At 40.8% G+C, this 23033-nt stretch overlaps 1 protein-coding gene across 2 annotated transcripts in view; it reads left to right on the top strand.

Annotated features, from left to right (window-relative positions):
• cfap61 (cilia and flagella associated protein 61) overlaps window positions 1–23033 on the top strand; it is a 114657-nt gene that overhangs the window by 9743 nt on the left and 81881 nt on the right. For both annotated transcript variants that reach the window (XM_055638990.1, XM_055638991.1), the window contains exons 5-12: window positions 3308–3375; window positions 3497–3620; window positions 8178–8310; window positions 9709–9859; window positions 14609–14658; window positions 15679–15848; window positions 18279–18318; window positions 20738–20877. In XM_055638990.1, the coding sequence (XP_055494965.1) occupies window positions 3308–3375; window positions 3497–3620; window positions 8178–8310; window positions 9709–9859; window positions 14609–14658; window positions 15679–15848; window positions 18279–18318; window positions 20738–20877 (876 nt within the window). The remainder of the gene's footprint in view (window positions 1–3307; window positions 3376–3496; window positions 3621–8177; window positions 8311–9708; window positions 9860–14608; window positions 14659–15678; window positions 15849–18278; window positions 18319–20737; window positions 20878–23033) is intronic.

Below are 23033 nucleotides of genomic sequence, written 5' to 3'. Positions count from 1 at the left end.
TTAAATAACTAAGAAATACAAAACCTTTACTATGGAAGCTTAGTTTAGTTTATTATTATTATTATTATCGTGTGTACCGAGGTACAGGGAAAAGATTTTGTTTACATGCTATCCAGTCAAAGAAAAGACTACGTGAATACAATCAAATCATCCACAGTGCACAGATGAAGGATAAAGGGCACAACATTTAGTGCAAAGATATAACAATGAAGTCTGATAAAGCCCGATTAAAGATAGTTCAAAGGTCTCCAATGAGGTAAATGGGAGGTCAAGACTGCAATTTAGCTGATTAGTCATGTGTCTGATGGAAGTTTTAGTGTGCATAGGATTTACCAATATCTGCACACAGAAGTTCCAGGTGTAATTTGACTACTTAAGGGGGGAAGATCAACTCTCCCTGACTCTCAGTCTGATGATCTCGACCTGAAACGTCACCTTCTCCTGTTCTCCACAGATGCTGCCTGACCCGCTGAGTTATTCCAGTATTTTGTGACTATCTACAGGGAAGATGATACTCTGTCCAGGCCATTCATCACAATCTGCTGAATAATATTTTCACAACTACCCTTATCTCTGCAGCTCCATTTGTCCAAACATCTCTCGGGTCCTGCTGCTGCAGCCAACCCATGAAGTACCAACCAGGCGTCAGCTGATGGATGTTGGATGCTCTATGTCCAACCTTTAGTAGTTCCTTTATGTCTAAGCCATTTTTAACTGTTTTCAAATGTTCCTAATGATCAGAGCCAATTACAAAAAAAGTGCAAATATATTTTAAAACATATTTAAGTGACAGAAATTAAACATAAATATTATGATCGAGGAATACAAACCATAAAATTTGCAGCAGATTTAGGCCATTCATAGAAACATAGAAACATAGAAATTAGGTGCAGGAGTAGGCCATTCGGCCCTTCGAGCCTGCACCGCCATTTAATATGATCATGGCATTCAGCTCATCGATTCTGCTCCTCCATTTGATCATTGCTGATCTATTTTTTCCTGTCAACCCCATTATCATGCCTTCTCTGTGGAACCTTTGACACCCTTAATAATCAAGAGCCGATTTAAAAATACCCAATGACTTGGCCTCCACTACTATCTGTGGCAATGAATTCCACAGATTCACCACATTCTGGTTAAAGAAATGCTTCTTGCTTTCATTCTAATTTTAACGTAATTTGAATGTACCTTTTCAGTTATATTGGCAACACTATTCAAGCTGGCTACATAAGGTCGCTTACATTAAGTGCCCCAAATCCCGCATCTGCAGCTCCCCTCCCCCCATTTTCTGAATGGTGCCAGAACAACAACCTTGTTCTCAACGTAAGTAAAACCAAGGCACTGATAGTTAACTTTAGAAGAGGAAGGCTGAAGATCCACAAACCTGTCTTCATCGAGGAACGGTGTTGGAGAGGGTCAACCACTTCAAGTTCCTGGGTTTGTATATCTCTGAAGGTCTGTCCTGGATCCAGCACATTGATGCAATCATAAAGAGAGCCCGTCAACACCTCTACTTCATTAGGAGACTCGATATGTCGAAGGAGATTCGGTATGCCGATGAATACTCTCTTGACGTTGTACAGGTATGCAGTCGAGAGCATATTGACTGGTTGCATTACGGCTTGGTTTGACAACCTGAACGCCCGGGAATGAAGGAGATAACAAAAAGTTGCGAATGCAGCCTAGTTCATCATGGGTACCCACCATCAAAGGGATCTACAGGAAGCTCTGCCTCAAAAAGGCACCCAGCATCATCAAGGACTCACACCGCCTTGAGGCCGGTTCTCTGGATACTTTCAAGAGAGAGCTAGATAGGGCTCTTAAAGATAGCAGAGTCAGGGGATATGGAGAGAAGGCAGGAACGGGGTACTGATTGGGGATGATCAACCATGATCACATTGAATGGCACTGCCGGCTCGAAGGGTCGAATTGCCCACTCCTGCATCTATTGTCTATTGTCTATTGACCAAAGTATCATTTCACTCCTGCCATCGTGAAGAAGGTGTTGGAGCCTGAAAACCGTAAAGTTCAGGTTCAGGTTCAGCTTCTCAAAAACCATCAGGCTATTGAACACCATGAACACCAAAATCTGAATGACAAACTGCATGAATTGCACTAGGGACTTTGGGCTTTGTGTTTGTTTTTGCACAATATATTTTTTAATTGCTATAACTTTTTATTGCTTATATATCTACTGATCACTAGGTTTACATATGCGTTGTTGCTGTAAGTAAGAATTTAATTGTTCCGATTTGGGACATTTTCTTTTCAGTTTTAGAGATACAGCACAGAAAATGAGCCCTCGGCCCACTGATTCCGCGCCGACCAGCGTTCACCCCGTACACTAGCACTATCCTACACAGTCGAGACAATTTTACCATTACCGAATTATCAAAGCCAATTAACCTACAGATCTGTACGTCCTTGGAGTATGGGAGAAAACCAGCGCACCCGGAAAAAACCTACGCGATCACAGGGAGAGCGAACAAACTCCATACAGGCAGCACCAGTAACATAGAAACATAGAAATTAGGTGCCGATTTAGGCCATTCGGCCCTTCTTTGCACCGCCATTCAATATGATCATGGCTGATCATCCAACTCAGTATCCCGTACCTGCCTTCTCTCCATACCCCCTGATCCCCTTAGCCACAAGGGCCACATCTAACTCCCTCTTAAATATAGCCAATGAACTGGCCTCAACTACCCTCTGTGGCAGAGAGTTCCAGAGATTCACCACTCTCTGCGTATCAAAAAAAAGTTCTTCTCATCTCGGTTTTAAAGGATTTCCCCTTTATCCTTAAGCTGTGACCCCTTGTCCTGGACTTCCCTAACATGGGGGAACAATCTTCCTGCATCTAGCCTGTCCAACCCCTTAAGCGATTTTGTAAGTTTCTATAAGATCCCCTCTCAATCTTCTAAATTCTAGAGAGTATAGCACCAGTAGTCAGGATCGAACCCGGATCTCTGGTGCTGTAAGGCAGAAACTCTACCACTGCGCTACTGTGTGCTACCACAATGTTATATGACATATGACAACAAAACACTTTTGATTGACTCTCTTTCCTATATTCTCATTGAATCAGGAAGGAGCAGACTATGTACTGCAGAAAGCCAGTGTTTTTCCAAAAAACATCTTTGCTTACTTTCTGCCATATTTATGTCTAATGTTCTGTAAAGCAGCTGTAGAGATGATGGTCATTATTTACTCTGCTGCAGTTTGTGAATGATATTTGATTTTTTTGCTTCATTATTCAGTGGCAATATGTGTAATTATGAAATGGATTAACTTGCTTCTCCTGCTTTAGGTCTGTCTTTAATGCTGTCCGAGAATTACATTTCCTAATTATTGTTATCGAAAAGAAAGTCAGCTTGGGTAAAGGAAATTTTGAATTAATTTTCAAAAATCGCATTTGTCAAATTTGGCCCAGATTAAGTTTCTGCTTTTAAAGTAATTTCTGAATCCAATAATATTATCTATTTTACTTCCACCGTAGATCCTTCAATTGCTCTTCTGTTTGCACCTTTGCCTCAATTTAAGAAGACAGAAGGTGTGCAGTATTCAGTCAATGCATGTTACAGAAAGGACTATGTTCCAGTATTACATATTCGAAACGCCAGGTAATGAATGAATCATCTGATGATTTATGATAATTATACATTTGGATGTAAACATAGTTTCTTGACTCATTTTGTAGCTGCTAGCAAGATAGAACAAAGATACACTATTTACACTATTTAATGCCTTTCATGTCCCAAGACACCAAAGAATTTTAAACGTATCTATTGACTTTTAAAGGGATGTTTAAGAAGGAACTGCAGATGCTGGAAAATCCAAGGTAGACAAAAATGCTGGAGAAACTCAGCGGGTGAGGCAGCATCTATTGACTCCATTCAAGGACCCAAGCAGTCTTTCCAGATGCGGCAGAGGTTCACCTGCACCTCCTCCAACCTCATCTATTGCATTCGCTGCTCTAGATGTCAGCTGCTCTATATCGGTGAGACCAAGAGTAGGCTTGGCAATCGCTTCTCCGAACACCTCCGCTCGGTTCACAATAACCAACCTGGTCTCCCGGTGGCTCAGCACTTCAACTCCCCCTCCCATTCCGAATCCGACCTTTCTGCCCTGTGCCTCCTCCATGGCCAGATTGAGGACCGCCGGAAATTGGAGGAGCAGCACCTCATATTTCGCTTGGGCAGTTTGCACCCCAGCGGTATGAACATTGACTTCTCTAATTTCAGGTAGTCCCTACATTCTCCTCCCCTTCTCAACTCTCCCTCAGCCCTCTGGCTCCACCTCTTCCTTTCTTCTTCCCCCCACCCCCCCTCCACCTTCACATCAGTCTGAAGAAGGGTCTTGACCCGAAATGTTGCCTATTTCCTTCGCTCCATAGATGCTGCCTCACCCGCTGAGTTTCTCCAGCATTTTTGTCTACTTTTAAAGGGAGTTCACTTTGGCTAGTCAGTCAAATATAGCAGTCCATTTCTTTGATCTCGTCATATTAATGGTGTCATAAATGTTGACAATGACATGGGAGAACTCCAAAACTTCTCAAATAATCCTATGGATTTTTTGCTGAGAAAACAACGTGTGCATTCAAACTGTATTTGCACATTTATTTTCTGACACATTTAAGTGATCACCTGCCGACGTTTTTACTGAAACCCACCGTACAGTTTGATTGCATTGTTCTTGTGGGAGAATTGCTTTGGGACATTCAAACAATTACTGCACTTGAGCATCTTAGGTTGAGAGATATAATTGAGAGATATGGTTGAGAGATATGGTTGAGATACTTTCTTTCTTTGCTACCATCTTTGGTTATTAGTTTCTGCTGCAATGTGTGAAGGAAAGCACCCCTAGACGTTCATAACTGGCCTTATCTTTTGTTTTCTGGATACTTGCACTTATTAGAACACGTTTGATAGTAATGTAATGACCCCCCCAGGAATAGAATCAAGACTGATTTATAAAGATTTATAATTTTTTAAGTTGATATTATAATAATTTACAAAGATTGTCAGGTGCAAATATTTTCATTCATGTTTAAAAAAATGGTGTGCTTTTCAGCCTGTCAGCTTATGTGATTAGCAGTAGAGGGCACTAAAAATCCCTTCCACAAGATTTTGAATTCAGTTGAAGATTTTCACACAGAGAATTGTGAGTGTGGAATTCTCTGCCTCAGAGGGTGGTGGAGGCCAGTTATCTGGATACTTTCAAGAGAGAGGGCTCTTAAAGATAGCGGAGTCAGGGGATATGGGGAGAAGGCAGGAACGGGGTACTGGTTGGGGATGATCAGCCATGATACCATTGAATGACAGTGCTGGCTTGAAGGGCCCAATGGCCTACTCCTGCATCTATTGTCTATCGTCTATTAATTCATGAAATGCAACAGGGGATGGAAAAAATGGTGGAACAAAATAGTCTGATATTTATAATTTTTAAGGCTGACTTTAAATATGCCATGCCATATGCAGTATCAATTCACAAGCTACCTTACTGTACATATTGTGTTGCCTCTTACCCAATATATACAAGTACTCTCCAGGTTTCAAATGCCTGACTTTTGTGCAGCCCCTACAGATAAGCGAGCTTTTGGGAGACTGGCGGGATGGATTTGCTGGCTGTAGTGGGGCTGCAGGCATCTTCTGCCACATGGGTACTTAGCTAATGGCAATATCATTGCATCCTACAGAGACATCTGAATGATGGAGTTAAATGCCCTGTTTTAACTATACCTTGATTGTGGTTGGCCTATGAGGCATATATTATTAAAGAGGTAATAATGGGGCATTTGGATAGTAGTAAAATGATTAGTCTAAGTCAACATGGATTTATGAAAGGGAAATCATGCTTGACTAATCCTCTGGAATTTTTTGAAGAAGTGACAAGTAAAATGGATGAAGGGGAGTCAGTGGATGTAGTGTATCTAGACTTTCAGTCAGCCTTTGATAAGGTCCCACACGGGAGACTGGTGACTAAAATTAGAGCACATGTTATTGGTTGGCAGACAGGAAGCAAAGAGTAGGAGTGAACAGGTCCTTTTCAGAATGGCAGGCACAGGTGAGTGGAGTGCCGCAAGGTTCGGTGTTGGGGCCGCAACTGTTTACCATATATATTAATGATTTGGAAGAGGGAATTAGGAGCAACACTAGCAAGTTTACGGATGACACAAAGCTGGGTGGCAGTGTGAACTGTGAAGAGGATGTTAGGAGGTTGCAGGGTGACCTGGACAGGTTGAGTGAGTGGGCAGATGCGTGGCAGATGCAGTATAATATAGATAAATGTGAGGTTACCCACTTTGGCGGCAAAAACAAAGGGGGCAGATTATTATCTCAATGAGGTTAGGTTAGGTAAGGGGGAGATGCAGCGAGACCTGGGTGTCCTTGCACACCAGTCACTGAAAGTTGGCGTGCGGGTACAGCAGGCAGTGAAGAAAGCTAATGGAATGTTGGCCTTCATAACAAGAGGATTTCAGTATAGGAGTAAAGAGGTTCTTTTACAGTTGTATAGGGCTCTGGTAGGACCACATCTGGAGTATTGTGTTCAGTTTTGGTCTCCTAATTTGAGGAAGGACATCCTTGTAATTGAGGCAGTGCAGCGTAGGTTCACGAGATTGATCTCTGGGATGGCGGAAAGATTGAAAAGACTAAGCTTGTATTCACTGGAGTTTAGAAGGAAGAGGGCGGATCTTATAGAACCATATAAAATTATAAAAGGACTGGACAAGCTAGATGCAAGAAAAAAATGTTCCCAATGTTGGGCGAGTCCAGAACCAGGGGTCACAGTCTTAGAATAAAGGGTAGGCCATTTAAGACTGAAGTGAGAAAAAACTTTTTCACCCAGAGAGTTGTGAATTTGTGGAATTCACTGCCCTCTGTGGCAGGGGAGGCCAAATCACTGGATGGATTTAAGGGAGAGTTAGATAGAGCTCTAGAGGCTAGTGGAATCAAGGGATATGGGGAGAAGGCAGGCATAGGTTATTGATTGGGGACGATCAGCCATGATCACAATGAATGGCGGTGCTGGCTCGAAGGGCCGAATGGCCTTCTGCACCTATTTTCTATGTTTCCATCTATGTTTCTATGTTTCTCCATAAAACAATTGAACTCCTCAGATTTTCTTATTCTCAGAAAATTCAGAGGCTAATTTAAGGTTAGAACATACTGTAGAAGTTAGGAGGTCATATTGCAGTTGTATAAGATGTTGGTGAAATTGCATTTAGAATATTGTGTTCAGTTCTGGGCACCATGTGATAGGAAAGATATTGTCAAGCTTGAAGGGATTCGGAAAAGATTTACGATGATGTTGCCAGGACTAGAGGGTGTGAGCTGTAGGGAGAGGTTGAGTAGGCTGGACTCTATTCCATGGAGCGCAGGAGGATGAGCGGGCATCTTATAGAGGTGTTCAAAATCATGAGAGGAATAGATCGGTTAGATGCACAGAGTCTCTTGCCCAGTGTAGGGGAATCGAGGACCAGAAGACATAGGTTCAAGTTGTAGGGGAAAAGATTTAATAGGAATCTGAGGGAGAAACTTTTTCACACAAAGGGTGGTGGGTGTATGGACCAAGCTGCCAGAGGAGGTAGCTGAGGCTGGGACTATCCCATCTTTTAAGAAACAATTAGACAGGAACATGGATATGACAGGTTTGGAGGGATATGAACCAAACGCAGGCAAATGGGGCTAGTGTAGCTGGGACATTGTTGGCCGTGTGGGCAAGTTGGGCCGAAGGGCCTGTTTCCACACTGTATCACTCTGTGACTCTATGATTTTAAGGTAGCCAAAGAATTATTGAAAATAATTTAGGTTTTGCTCATAGAACAAATATTTATCTCTTTCCAAATCTTTTTACATATTTTGGATTTTCGAAGGGTGTACATGATAGGCTGTGGAAGGTTTAAATGTAGACATGCATATATTTTCACCAAGCCATAAAATATATTTTAGTTATGATTTTTCCAACTCATCCTGCTGATGTTACAGTGTACAATTTTGAATCTGATATTGGAAAACAAAGATCCTGTACTCTGCAAAGAAATGATAATGAGAACATTTACTTTGAAATATCTGTAAAATGTCTTGGGTTGAAGTCTTTGTAGATTATAATGTAAATACCGTGAAATCGTTTATGAAAAAGGATTGAGTATTTCTGAACTGAGATCTTTGGATCACCAGGATAGAGGATCATGATGATATCGCTCCCATCTTCAATGAAATGACTGACACATTGAGGACCACTTATGGTGAATACTTCCTTGCAGAATTAATAGAAGCTCAAGATGAAACGAATCATGCTGCTGTCTGTGAGGTTGGTATTTTTGCCTTTCAAGTGGATTTTTTAATCTTTTTTGTCATGCTCATAAACAACATCTGAAGCGAAATTAAATTGTCTGTGCTTCTAATTTCATTCTGCATTGTGGATATGGTTACACTACATAACAAATGTAAGCCACTGAAATGGGCTATAGAAAAAGTGCTCCAATGGATAGAATGAAGAATTTTAGATCATACTGTGTAGAAATGGAGTGGGTAATATTGTTTAGCAGCCGCCACTATGCAAAACAAGGAGGAACACAATGTATTATTTGCTCCTCACAAAATGACTTTTACAGTCATTATGGTTGCAATGTTGCAGCTTCCAACTTTTCTTTTTATTCACTTACTGGATACAGATTGACCAGTGAGACCAATATCTACTGGCCATCTTTTATTCCCCATGAGAAGATGTGTTGGATTGGTGATCAAACAGTACCTTGCTATGTTGTAGATAATAAAAGGTACAGTCCAAATGTAAGAACATAAGAATCAGAAGCAGAAATAGGCTACTTTGCTCTTGGTGGCTGCTCCAGTATTCAATTAGATCATAAGATCGTAAGACATAGGAGCAGAATTTGGCCATTTGGCTCTTTGATTCTGCTCCACCATTCAATTACGGTCGATCTTTTTCCCCCTCTCAACCTCATTCTGTCTTCTCCCTGTAGCCTTTGGTGCCCTTACTAATGAACAAGACATGCCAATGAAGTAACAAGATCATGGTTGATCTTACACCTCATAACCACTTTCCTGCACTACTCAATGTCCCTTGATTCACTCAATATTTCAGAATCCACGGGTCCCTGTATGGAATATGTTCAGAGAAGTGGCCTCCACAGACCTATTAGATAGAAGACTCTAAACGTCCATTATTTTTAGACTCTGGCCTCTGTTCTACCCCATTCTGAGGAAAACCTTATTCCCTCTTCTTCCTTTTCAATCCTAAAAATGTTATGTGTCTCATAAGACCACCTCTCATTCTTTTAAACTCCACAGAGCATAGAACTGTCCACTTAATCTGTCATCGTAACACTTTCCCGGCAATACCAGCAATCAATCTGGTGAATCATGTCGTGCCAGGGAAATTCACACAGTCAGAATTTAAATAGCAAACCCTGCACAATGTGCTTCATCCTTATTGGCATGCATGCTCATTTGTGCATGTAGACCTATGTTGTCAAGGCCATTCAAGTCATGTGCAAATATCTTTTCACTGCAAAATGTGCTAGGAGCATCTGTTTAAATCCTTTAGATAGGAAGTTTGTTGGATTGTTTACCTATCAAGTTTTTCCATTTACAAATATATTGGAAATGCCCACAAAATGTATTTTTTTTAATGTGTAGACATGCAATAGAACCAATAATTTAATCATGCTTTTAATGTGGCATGCAGGTAAACAACATGGCAGTGGGATTCATGAGCGTGTGCAGTGAAGTGAACGTTGATTTACTAAACAGCTGCTTTGATTTGCGCCCATTTCACGGTTTTTGTAAATTTCTTCTTGTGAAAGAGAATAATTCTCCAGAAATCCTAGAGCCACCAGGTATGAAGGTCCATTTATTCCCAAAACCTCGAAGTAAAGTTGTCTACTGATATTTCTGTTATTTTATTGCCCATTCCAATTATCAAAATATGAACGATAGTCCAAAATGATGATTAAAATATTTGAAAACTTGCCATTTTCAGTGTTATAGATTTGTAGTTGATATTGGAAGATACAGCAGATAAATATGTAGCTAGAGAGGTGGTGAAGGGAGCAGGTATTCAAATTTGTGGAGCATTAGCACTCCTACAAACTGGGCAGGTTATACTTGGGCAGGACTAGGAACAGGGTCCTCCAGAGATGTTTGCTGGTGGGCTTAGAGGGCTTAAATTAAAAATCTGAGACAGAGGAAGGGAAAAGGAGAGAAATGAAAGGTAGAAAGGGATATAGAGTATGCCATTTAGAACCAAGATCAGGAACCCAAAAGGCAATAATCATACAGTTACAGAGCTATATAGCAGGGAAACAGGCCCTTCGGCAAACCTTATCCACGTCGGCCAAGTTGGCATTCTGGTTTAGTCCCATTTGCCTGCATCAGGCACATATCTGTCTGAACCCTTCCTATTCATATATCTGTCCAAATTACTTTTGAAAGTCATAATTGTATCTATTTCCATACCTTCCTCTGGTAGCTCATTTGAGACACGGACTAGAGTAAAAATGAGTCCCTCTTAAATCGCTTTCTTCTGATCTTAAATCTATGTGAATCGTTTCTACATCCTTTCCAACAACGACATCCTTCTTATAGCTGGACAATCAGAACTGCACAAAGTACACCGAGTGTGGTCTCACCAATTGTGTTAGAGATGATGGCAATACACTAACAATTGAGATTACACACATGGAAGATGTTAATCTTAATTTCACTTTGCACAAAACTACTGTAACAAAAACCTGCCTTTACAGTAGGCATGAGAATAGCTGAAGATCTTTCTCAGAAATACAAAAAGGACGGTTACACCTTTAACTAGAAGGGGACCGATGTTCTGGCAAGCAGATTTGCTAGAGCTCCACGTGTGGGTTTAAACTAAATAGTGCGGGGGGAGGGGAGGGATTGACAAATTGGGAGTATAAAGATGTAGTTGAAGGCGAAGTGAGTACAGGAAAAGTTACAAAAGATTCCCGAATTAATAGGAAGGAAAATTTGAGAAGGGATAAGAGAGCAAGGTCTGGTCCAATTGCGAGCGGTGCGAGAGGGGAGGTGAATACCGAAGTTAAAGTGTTGTATATGAATGCGCGAAGTATAAGAAATAAAGTGAACGAGCTTAAGGCTCAGTTAGAAATTGGCAAGTATGATGTTGTGGGAATTACAGAGACATGACTGCAAGAGGGCCAGGGATGGGAACTGAATATTCAAGGGTATACCTCCTATCGAAAAGACAGGCAGGTGGGCAGAGGGGATGGGGTAGCTTGTTGGTCAGCCCCTTGCAAGGGGTGACATTGACACAGGAGATGTGGAGTCAGTATGGATAGAACTAAGGAATTGTAAGGGTAAAAAGACCCTAACGGGACTTATCTACAGGCCCCCAAAAAGTAGCCTGGATATAGGGTGCAAGTTGAATCAGGAGTTAAAATTGTCATGTAGTAAAGATAATGCGACGGTTGTTATGGGAGATTTCAACATGCAGGTAGACTGGGAAAATCAGGTTGGTCCTGTACCCCAAGAAAGGGAGTTTGTGGAGTGCCTCCGTGATGGATTCTTAGAACAGCTTGTATTGGAGGCTACGAGGGAGAAGGCAATTCTGAATTTAGTGTTATGTAATGAACCGGATTTGATAAAGGAACTTGAGGTAAAGGAGCCATTAGGAGGTAGTGACCATAATATGGTCATGTTTAATCTACCATTTGAGAGGTTGAAGGGTAAATCGGAGGTGTCAGTGTTACAGTTGAATAAAGGGGACTATGGAGCCATGAGGGAGGAGCTGGCCAAAGTTGACTGGAAAGATACCCTAGCAGGGATGACAGTGGAACAACAATGGCAGGTATGTCTGGGAATAATGCAGAAGGTACAGGGTCAGTTCATTCCAAAGAGGAAGAAAGATTCCAAGGGGAGTAAGGGGTGACCGTGGCTGACAAGGGACAGTATAAAAATAAAAAATAAGTACAACGTAGCAAATATGAGCGGAGGATTGGGTAATGTTTAAGGAGCAACATAAGATAACTAAAAAGGCAATACAGGGAGAAATGATGAGGTATTAAGGTAAGCTAGCCAAGAATATAAAGGAGGATAGTAAAAGCTTCTTTAGGTATGTGAAGAGGAAAATATTAGTTAAGACCAAAGTTGGACCCTTGAAAAAGGTGAATTTGTAATGGGGAACAAGGAAATGGCAGATGAGTTGAACAGGTACTTTGGATCCACCTTCACTAAGGAAGACACAAACAATCTTCCCGATGAACTAGTGGCCAGAGGATCTGGAGTGACGGAGGAAACAAAGGAAATCCACATTAGGCAGGAAATGGCGTTGGGTAGACTGATGGGACTGGGCTGATAAATCCCCAGGGCCTGATGGTCTGTATCCCAGGGTACTTAAGGAAGTGGCTCTAGAAATTGTGGACGCACTGGTGATAATTTTTCAATGTTCTATAGATTCAGGATCAGTTCCTGTGGATTGGAAGGTAGCTAATGTTATTCCCACTTTTTATGAAAGGCGGGAATTATAGATCAGTTAGCCGGACATCGGTGGTGGAGAAGATGCTGGAGTCAATTATAAAAGATGAAATAGCGGCACATTTGGATAGTAGTAACAGGATCGGTCCGAGTCAGCATGAATTTACGAAGGGGAAATCATGCTTGACTAATCTTCTGGAATTTTTTGAGGATGTAACTAGGAAAATGGATAAGGGAGAGCCAGTGGATGTAGTGTACCTGGGCTTTCAGAAAGCATTTGGTAAGGTCCCGCATAGGAGATTAGTGGGCAAAATTAGCTCACATAGTATTGGGGGTAGAATGTTGACATGGATAGAAAATTGGTTGGCAGGCAGGAAACAAAGAGTAGGGATTAACGGGTCCCTTTCAGAATGGCAGGCAGTGACTAGTGGGGTACCGCAAGGCTCAGTGCTGGGACCACAGCTATTTACAATATACATCAATGATTTAGATGACGGGATTCAGAGTAACATTAGCAAGTTTGCAGATGACACAAAGCTGAGTGGCAGCGTGAACTGTGAGGAGGATGCTATGAGAATGCAAGGTGACTGGGACAGGTTGGGTTAGTGGGCTGATGCATGGCAGATGCAGTTTAATGTGGATAAATGTGAGGTTATCCACTTTGGTGGCAAAAACAGGAAGGCAGATTAATATCTAAATGGTGTCAAGTTGGGAAAAGGGGAAGTACAACGGGATCTGGGGGTCCTTGTTCATCAGTCACTACGATACGATGGCACTTTATTGTCATCTCAATGAAAGTTAGCATGCAGGTACAGCAGGCAGTGAAGAAGGTGAATGGCATGTTGGCCTTCATAGCAAGAGGAGTTGAGTATAGGAGCAGAGAGGTCCTTCGGCAATTGTATAGGGCCCTAGCGAGACCACACCTGGAGTATTGTGTGCAGTTTTGGTCCCCTAATTTGAGGAAGGACATTCTTGCTATTGAGGAAATGCAGCGTAGGTTTATAAGGTTGAATTCCCATGATGGCGGGACTGTCAATGCTGAGAGAATGGAGTGGCTGGGCTTGTATACTCTGGTGTTTAGAAGGATGAGAGGGGATCTTATTGAAACATATAAAATTGTTAAGGTTTGGACACGCTAGAAGCAGGAAACATGTTCCCAATGTTGGGGGAGTCCAGAACCAGGGGCCACAGTTTAAGAATAAGTGGTTGGCCATTTAGAACGGAGGCGAGGAAACACTTCTTCACACAGAGAGTTGTGAGTCTGTGGAATTCTCTGCCTTAGAAGGCGGTGGAGGCCGGTTCTATGGATACTTTCAAGAGAGAGCTAGATAGGCCTCTTAAAGATAGCGGAGTCAAGGATATGGGGAGAAGGCAGGAATGGGGTATTAATTAGGGATGATCAGCCAATATCATATTGGCTCGAGGGGCTGAATGGCCTACTCCTGCACATATTGTCTATTGTCTATTGTCTATCCTTAATGAGAGCATAACTAGACAAAATCTGGCACCAAGAAAAAGGAGAAGTTAATTTTGATGACCAAAATCTTGGCCATAATAGCCCTGTCCCACGGTATGAGTTCATTCCAAGAGCTCTCCTGAGTTAAAAAAAAAAAATCAAACTCGGGGTAAGCACGGAGAATGAACGTAGCGGGTACGTCAGAGCTCAGGGACGTCTCTTAGCGGCTCATAATGCTAACGGCAGGTACTTGAGAAGACTCGCTAATGGCAGGTAAGCATGGGAAGACTCGTGAAGATTTTTCAACATGTGGAAAAATGTCCACGAGAGCCCCGAGTACCGACGAGTGGCCATTACCATAAAACTCTGAGTTGGAATCAGGGCAAACTTGGGAGAGCTCTTGGAATGAACTCGTACCGTGGGACAGGGGTTTAAGGCAGATAAAGAATGGGACGTGGAAGAAAAGTCTGAGGACCATTCAGCTTTGAGTACCCTATAAGCCAGAGAACTGAAAGTAACTTGCTCTTCGCGATATTTACTCTATTATGTGTAATTAAGGCGGCTTGGAAGGGGTGGAAGCTAATGTGTTATGTTGGCATAAACCAGTATTATTTGATTGCAAGCAAGCATATCCATATTTTCACTGTTCAGACCCACTATGGCTAATCTACTTTTCCATTGACAGTAAATGAAATTATTACACCTCCACAGCCTGAAGATAATGCAGAAAGAAAGGTATTTATCTTTATTTTAAAAAAATCCCAGAACCAGGAATATACCTTTAGGTAGGGAATTTCTTGGGTCACACGTGTTAAATTTCTCTACCTATGCGATTGAAATGCATTGCGACTTAGTATTTTTAATGATCTAATCTGGAGTATTTAATTTCTGCAATGATCATAGTATTATTTATCCATTTTTCTGTATCGTGAATTGCTAATTTGAGCAAGGACATCCTTATGATTGAGGCAGTGCAGCCTAGCTTCACGAGATTGATCCCTGGGATGGCTGGGCTGTCATATGAAGAAAGATTGAAAAGACTAGGCTTGTATTCACTGGAGTTTAGAAGGATGAGGGGGTATCTTATAGAAACATATAACATTATAAAAGGACTGGTTGCAGGAAAAATGTTCCCAATGTTGGGTGAGTCCCTCATCCTTGCTATATTTTATATTATTGGCTATCTTAACTTCATACTTCATCTTTTCTCCCTGAATTGCCTTTTTAGTTGCCTTCTGTTGTATTTTAAAAGCTTCCCAATCCTCTGGCTTCCCACTAATTTTTTCTATGTTATACGCCTTCCCTTTTAATTTTTTACTGTCTTTGACTTCCCTTGTCGGCCACCGTCACCTCATTCTCCCCCTAGAATCTTTCTTCCTCTTTGGAATGAATAGATCCTGCATCCTCCGAATTGTTCCCAGAAATTTCCTGCCATTGCTGTTCCACCGTAATTGTTGCTGGGGTCTCTATCCAGTCAACCTTGGCCAGCTCCTCCCTCATGCCTCTTTGCACAATACTGACACATCGGGTTTCACCCTCTCCCTCTCAAATTGCAGGTTAAATCTTATCATTGTTTTTTCTGCAGGGTCAGAGACTGAGAAAAAAAACCCGATAGAAGTTTATAAAATAATGAGAGGCATACAAAATACTTTTTATCAATGGGCAATGCCTATTGAGGAAAAAATATACTGTTAAAAATGTGAGCAATTCCAGCATATCTATGCATAGTTTGTCATACTTTACTTGTTCTTTCAGCAGGAAGAAATGATCATCCAGGATGAAACTGCCAGAGAATCAGACAGTAATGTTCTAAACCAACCGACTGAAAAAGCAAGAACCAGCCCAGTGGTTCCCCCCCATTTAACAGAAACAGATAATGTTTTTTGCATACAGTTGTTCTGCATAGATGAGAAATATGAATCAAGGCAAGTTCCAGGATCATGTAAATTGTAATACAGTTAAAATGACTCACAATCCCTTGTGGATTTGAAATAGAAAAACGTAAGTAAAGTTTCAAGAAGTGGGGCATGTTTGAGGCAGTAAAAGGCAGAACAGAAGAATCAGCGCCTCTACTTCCTGAGAAGATTACGGAGAGTCGGATTGTCAAGGAAGACTCTCTCTAACTTCTACAGGTGCACAGTCGAGAGCATGCTGATCGGTTGCATCGTGGCTTGGTTCGGCAATTTGAGCGCCCTGGAGAGGAAAAGACTACAAAAAGTAGTAAACACCGCCCAGTCCATCATCGGCTGTGACCTTCCTTCCATCGAGGGGATTTATCGCAGTCGCTGCCTCAAAAAGGCTGGCAGTATCATCAAAGACCCACAACATCCTGGCCACACACTCATCTCCCTGTTACCTTCAGGTAGAAGGTACAGGAGCCTGAAGACTGCAACAACCAGGTTCAGGAATAGCTACTTCCCCTCAGCCATCAGGCTATTGAACCTGGCTCGGACAAAACTGATTATTAATAACCACTTTCTGTTATTTGCACTTTACCAGTTTATTTATTCATGTGTGTATATATTTATATCATGGTATATGGACACATTTGTCTGTTTTGTAGTAAATGCCTACTATTTTTTCTGTGTGCTTAAGCAAAGCAAGAATGTCATTGTCCTATACAGGGACACATGACAATAAACTCACTTGAACTTGAAAGGTGTAGGGTACGAGGAGGTGAGAGACCCACATGGCAACAGAATCAGCAACAGGATTAAATGACGTTATAGTTTAGTTTGTATGAAGCAAAGGAAATAGGCAATGTTTTGGGTCGAGACCCTTCTTCAGAAGAAGGGTCTCGACCCGAAATGTTGCCTATTTTCTTCGCTCCATAGATGCTGCTGCACCCGCTGAGTTTCTCCAGCATTTTTGTCTACCTTCGATTTTCCAGCATCTGCAGTTCCTTCTTAAACATCATAGTTTAGTTTAGTTCATTTTAGAGATACAGTGCGAAAACAGGCCCTTCGGCCCTTCAAGTCCACACCTATCAGTAATCATTTTACACCGGCACTATCCTGCACACTAGGGACAATTTACAATCTTTACCGAAGCCAATTAACCTACAAACCTGTATGTCCTTGGGATGTGGGAGGAAACTGGGGAATACCTACACGGTCACAGGGAGAATGTACAAACAGCACCCGTTGTCAGGATCGAATATGGGTGTCTGGCGCTGTAAGGCAGCAACATTACTGCTGTGCGATCGTGCCATCCTAAAGGCTTGTACAGCTTGAAATGATTCCAGTGATGTGGCTATATGAAGCCAAGGTGGTTTAGGATGAGGCTTTAAAATTTGTCCTTCTAGAGACCAACAGATCAAGGACTGAATAAATATCTTCTAGTAATATGAATAAGCAATGTCTTGCCTAAACCTGATAATTTATCTGCTTCATTGCTGATTGTAGTGCTTGTTGTGTATCACTACTTGCTATGATTGATTGGCTGCAAGTATCAGATGTGGAACAAATATGGGGAGCTGTGCAAAAGCATCATATATCAGCTGTGACTTAGCCTTACTTTTGTGGCAGGAGATTGTGAATTCCAGAAACGTTTGCACACAACCCCCCACGGCTGACATTAATGTATCTTATTGAGAAAATGCTGCTTTGTCAGAGATGCCGTTTTGCAGGTTAAATTAAACCAAGGCACCATGTTTTCTCTTATGTGGGTAACGTCCTCATAGTACTATTTTGAAGAATACCAGGAACATTATCACTGTCTTTACAGCCTTTGTGTGTCCATTGATCAAAATATTATCTGGTGATTATTTCATTGCTTTTTGTGAGATCTTGTCTTGTACAAATTAGCTGTTAAGTTTCCAGTGTAACAACCATTAAAATACCATATTAGAAAGCTATTAGATTCTGAAAGCCACTCTATAAATGGAAGTATTTTCTGAGGGGACAATGGATTAGGGGTGCAAATATATCCGAAGGTTCAGTTTTAAGTCTTGTATGAATAGTACTGGGATAATTTAGTGTGGATCTCCCTTGGAGTGCCATATTGTCTTTTCTCTCATGATTGAATTTATAAGGCCCCGTATCCATTGAGTTGTTCTTCATGATTAAGATGCAACTTAATTTAAATTAGCCTAAATTCACAGCTCGGTGATCCCAGTGAGACTTTGAAGGGAAATGAGGCAAGGCTTGTCACAAAAATTACTCAAACATTAGGTTATCTTTTTCCAATAATATGTATTTTGCATAATTTCTGTACTTTCAAGATTTGTATTGAGGATACGTACTGTATATACAAGTAAACAAGGTAAAAGCAAGGTATTAGGTATTTTGGATGACCCAGCTAAGGTTTCTTATCATGACCAGAAGCAGTAAATATGTTGTATTCTTTGTTCACAGGTCTCAGGACTTTTTGCCCTACATATTTAATCTCTATCCAGTAAGTGAGTGGTAAATCATTTTCATGCTTGTTATTCCGAAACCAATGTCATATAATGTAAAGTACAACACCTTGTAAACCAATGACACGGGTGATTTTTATTATGTTAGACCATAATAATGAATCTCAAATCAAAAACAAGAAATATCGGAAACACTCAGCAGGTCAGGCAACATTTATGGAGCAAGAAAGGGGGTTACAATTTGAGTTTGATGACTTTTCTTCAGAACAGATTATAATGCTTTGTTGAATAATTTCATGCCCTGTCAAGGAACTATGTTGTTTGAAAGTGTATTTAGTGTCGTTATGAATGGATTATTTGTAAAACCTATAGAGTCATATAGGTTGTCTACAGATTTCAATTTTCCAGAAGATTAATATGCACGGATTAACAGTGACTTGGTCATAAGGATTTTGAACTAGCTTATTGATAGAAGATAGAGGGTTGTGGTTGAAGGATAATATTCAGGCTGATGATCTGAGACCAGTGTAGTTCCGCAGGGATCTGTACTGGGACCTCTGCCATTTGTGATATATACATAAATGACTTGGGCTTGAATGCAGATGGGTTGGTTAATATGTTTGCAGGTGACACTAAGATTGCTGGGGTCATGGACTGTGAGGAAGGTTGTCAAGGTATACATGCAGGATATAGATCAGCTACAAAAATAGGCAAAGAAATGGCAAATGGAGTTTGATCTGAGCAAGTTTGGGGTTTTGTACTTTGGGAAGTTGAATGTAAGGTGAAAATATACAATGAAATGCATGAGCCTTAACAGTATTGATGTTCATAGTAATCTTGAGGTCGAAGTTCATAAGTCCCTGAAAGTGGTACCAAAAGTGGATGGAGTAGATAGTACAGAAGGCATAAGGTTTGCTTGTTTTCATAGGTCAGGGTTTGAGTATAAGAGTCAGGAAGTCTTGATGCAGCTCAATGGGGCTTTGGTTAGGATATATTTCGAGTAGTGTGTGCAGTTCCGGTTACCCCATTACAGAAAGGATGTGGTGGGTTTGGAATGGATTTTTTTCTGGAACACCAGAGGCTGAGGAGTGATCTGATAGAAGGGGTGTGGTAGAGTGCTGCCATACAGCGCTTTCAGCGCCAGAGATCCGTGTTCGATCCCGACCATGGGTGCTGACTGTTTTTATGTTCTCCCCGTGACCATGCGGGTTTTCTCCGAGATCGGTTTCCTCCCACACTCCAAAGACGTACAGGTTTGTAGGCTAATTGGCTCTGTACAAATGTATAAATTGTCCCTAGTGTGTGTAGGATAGTGTTAATATGGGGACTTGTGTGCCGAATGGCCTGTTTCCGCACTGTATCTCTAAACTAAAATAAAGTATATAAAATTATGAGAGACATAAATAGGGTAGACAGTAAGAACAATTTTTCCAGGAGGAAAAAATAATATAACAAAGAGCATAGCTTTAAGTTGAGAGGGGGAACGTTTTTTTAAAAATGGGCACATTTTTTACACAGGGGGCAGTGAGTGCCTGGAACATGCTGCGGGGATGATAGTGGAGGCAGATATGATAGTGGCATTTAAGAGACATTTGGATAGGCACATGAATATGCAGGAAATGGAGGGATATTGATTATGAGCAGGCAGATAGGCGTTGTCTTGGCATCATGTTCAGCACAGACATTGTGGGCTGATGGGTTTGTTTTGGTGCTGTACCTTTCTATGCTCTATGCTCTTAAAGTAAAGAAGTTATGCACCTGTCCTACTTTGGAAACCTGAACGGAAACCTCTGGAGACTTTGCGCCCCGCCCAAGGTTTCCGCGCGGTTCCCGGAGGTTCTTGTCAGTCTCCCTACCTGCTTCCACTACCTGCAACCTCCGACAACCACCTGCAACCTCCGGGAACCGCACGGAAACCTTGGGTGGGGCACAAAGTCGCCAGAGGTTTCCGTTCAGGTTTCCTAAGTGGGACAGGGGCATTACTGATAAATATGTGGAATTTAACACCACTATGAATTGTTGTAACTCAATGTTGCCCCAATGAGCTATCTTTCACAGGTACTATATGAAAAGCATAACTACAATAAATGCAAGGTGCGCAACTACACAACATTACCCATGACAGAAGTTTGCAATTATATTAAAATCATATGTGATGCATCCATTGGGATATTAGGATTCACAATGCATTGAAAGCACATGTTCTCCTTCAGTCTGAAATGGGCTGTCCATTTGTCTTATTTCTCTAGTTGTTTTCTCCGCATCATTAAACCCATGCGTCAAATTCTTACATTCACAACCTCTACAAAAATAACCATTTGTTGTAATTTAGATGCATGTTACATGTGTTTAAACTTAACTCCCAGAGTTTCCAATTTCCACTGAATCTTTCAGTTTGTTGGAACTTTAAAATCCATTATTAATTTGTAATTTTTTTTTTGTTACATATGATTACAGGACCGAGACTTTTGCGTTATCACTGTACCTCATGTGGTCCCTGAGTTTCCCTTGTTGAAGGATTTTATCCGTGTTGTGCCCTACAGCAAGACCACAATACCCCATGAGCTGTATGTCACACATCGTAAAGGTTTGCTCAAGTAAGAAATATTTACAACCTGCTCATATGCTCATTAACTTTATCAAGCAATGGGAGAATGTTGCTTTGGCGAAGCCTACCAACAACTAGAGAGCAGTTCTGAACTGTTATCTACCTCATTGGAAGCCCTTGGACTATTTTTGATCAGACTTTACTGGCTAAATGATATTCATGTTATTACCGTTATCATGTATCTGTACGCTATGGATGTTTCGATTGTAATCATGTATTTTCTTTCCGCTGACTGGTTAGTGCGCAACAAAAGTTTTTCACTGAACCTCAGTACACATGACAATAGACTAAACTCAAACTCCTTTGATGTGATATTAAGTGATAGACCAATGAATCTTTCATATGCAATCTATAATCTGTAATGATCACAACCAGGACAACAGTTGAGATAAAATCTGAAAATGTTGGCAATATTCGGTGGGCCAGTCAGCATCTGTGGAATGATAAACATAATTAATGTGTCAGGTGAAACAATTTGTCAGAACTTGGAAAGAGTGAGTGTTTAGTTACAAGAAGGTTGGGGAGTGAAAAATAGGTCAAAGTTAATATCTGTGATAGGAAAGAACCAGGGTTTCTGTTGTGAAAAGCTGTTGATAAATCCATTCTGGTTTATGGGTTAATGAGAGAGTTAGCGAAAGAGAAGACAAGAAAGGAAACAGCAATTGACAGTTCGATTCACAACCTTTTGTTCATGACTGTTTCTATAATAAAAGTTCTATTTGGTGTGAAGAAGCCCAATTGAATTTTTAACACCATGGAACAATTATTTTTAATCTGTCCATCCTGATCCTTGCACCTTGTGGAAACAAGGGATTTGTATTGCAGTCCATTACTTTGTCTCTAATTTTCATAGTTTCCATTTGCACTCCGGAAAAAACAGCAATATGCACCGAACATTAACTGAGAATGACAAACATTTTGATGCAAGAGAGTAATTTTTTACATCCGTGTTCTGTGACTAATTGTGTGTTATGCAGATTTAAAATTATGTGAAATTATGTTAAAATTGTTGCTATACTATATTTACAGATGTCCCCTATAAAATCCCCATCAGTTGGGTGTCTGACATGGTGCGGCTAATAGGTTCATGTTATATTTTTTTGAGATCTCGGCGCTTTTGATCAAGGAATTTAATAATGGTCTAAAGCCTTGAATACAGCTGAATAATGATCAGGAAAATGACTGAAAAAGAAAATAACTTCCTTCAACAAAATGTCATTAGATGAACATTATTTCCGACCATATGTTATTACAAATGCTATCCATGTCATTGGACTAATAATACAATGAACAGATAGCTGCAACCTGGAGTGCCATTTCAGATGCTTATTGAGGTTCTGCTTTCTGAACCTAACAACCATAAATCAATTTATTGAATAGCAGCAGAAGGAGGATTACATTTGACACATGGTTTCAGCCAGATAATAACAATGCTCCTGGGTGAGTATTAATAAATGTCATGGGGCTTGTGCTCTTCACAGCAGTGCTTAAAAATCTCGCAAACTCAATGAAATGCTTTTAACTGAGAACAGCGATATTTTATTAAATTGGCCACTACACTGATATAATGAGAAAAGAACGAAAACAAAATGGTAACACCTTGAGTTACATCTTTTCCTTTGATATAATTTTGAAACAAATGGAAGCTTAAATGTTATTCCAAGCAATAAAACCACCGATTAAGAAGAGATCAAAGGTATTTCTCAAATAGTGATGTAATTCATCCATTATTTAACAAATAATCGACAAGCTTCTGATGGGAGAAGTGCTAATCCTATGCACTAATGTAAACTATAGATGATTCAATGCTAAATATATATAGTAATAACAATGCATTTTATTTATGGGCGCCTTTCAGGACTCTCAAGGACACTTTACAGATTAAAACAAGCAAATTACACACATATAAACAAAATGAAACAAAAACAAGCAGTAGTAGGGACAGCAACAATACACAAATCGAAGAGAGAGCAGCGGCAGCCATCTTGGAAATAGAACAATCAAAAACACATTTTAACATGAAAATCCACCACAGTGATTCCTACACACTCCTCACTGGGGTGGAAGGTGAAATAAAGTTCAAGCCCTTTCCCTAGCTCTTCCTCGGTCGTGGGCCTGAAGCCCCCATTGACGGGACGATGTTGA

Source organism: Leucoraja erinacea, chromosome 8, assembly GCF_028641065.1.
Source record: "Leucoraja erinacea ecotype New England chromosome 8, Leri_hhj_1, whole genome shotgun sequence".
NCBI classification, from domain to species: domain Eukaryota; kingdom Metazoa; phylum Chordata; class Chondrichthyes; order Rajiformes; family Rajidae; genus Leucoraja; species Leucoraja erinaceus.
The sequence above is the reverse complement of the archived record's forward strand: the minus strand, read 5'-3'. Positions and strand labels throughout refer to the sequence as shown.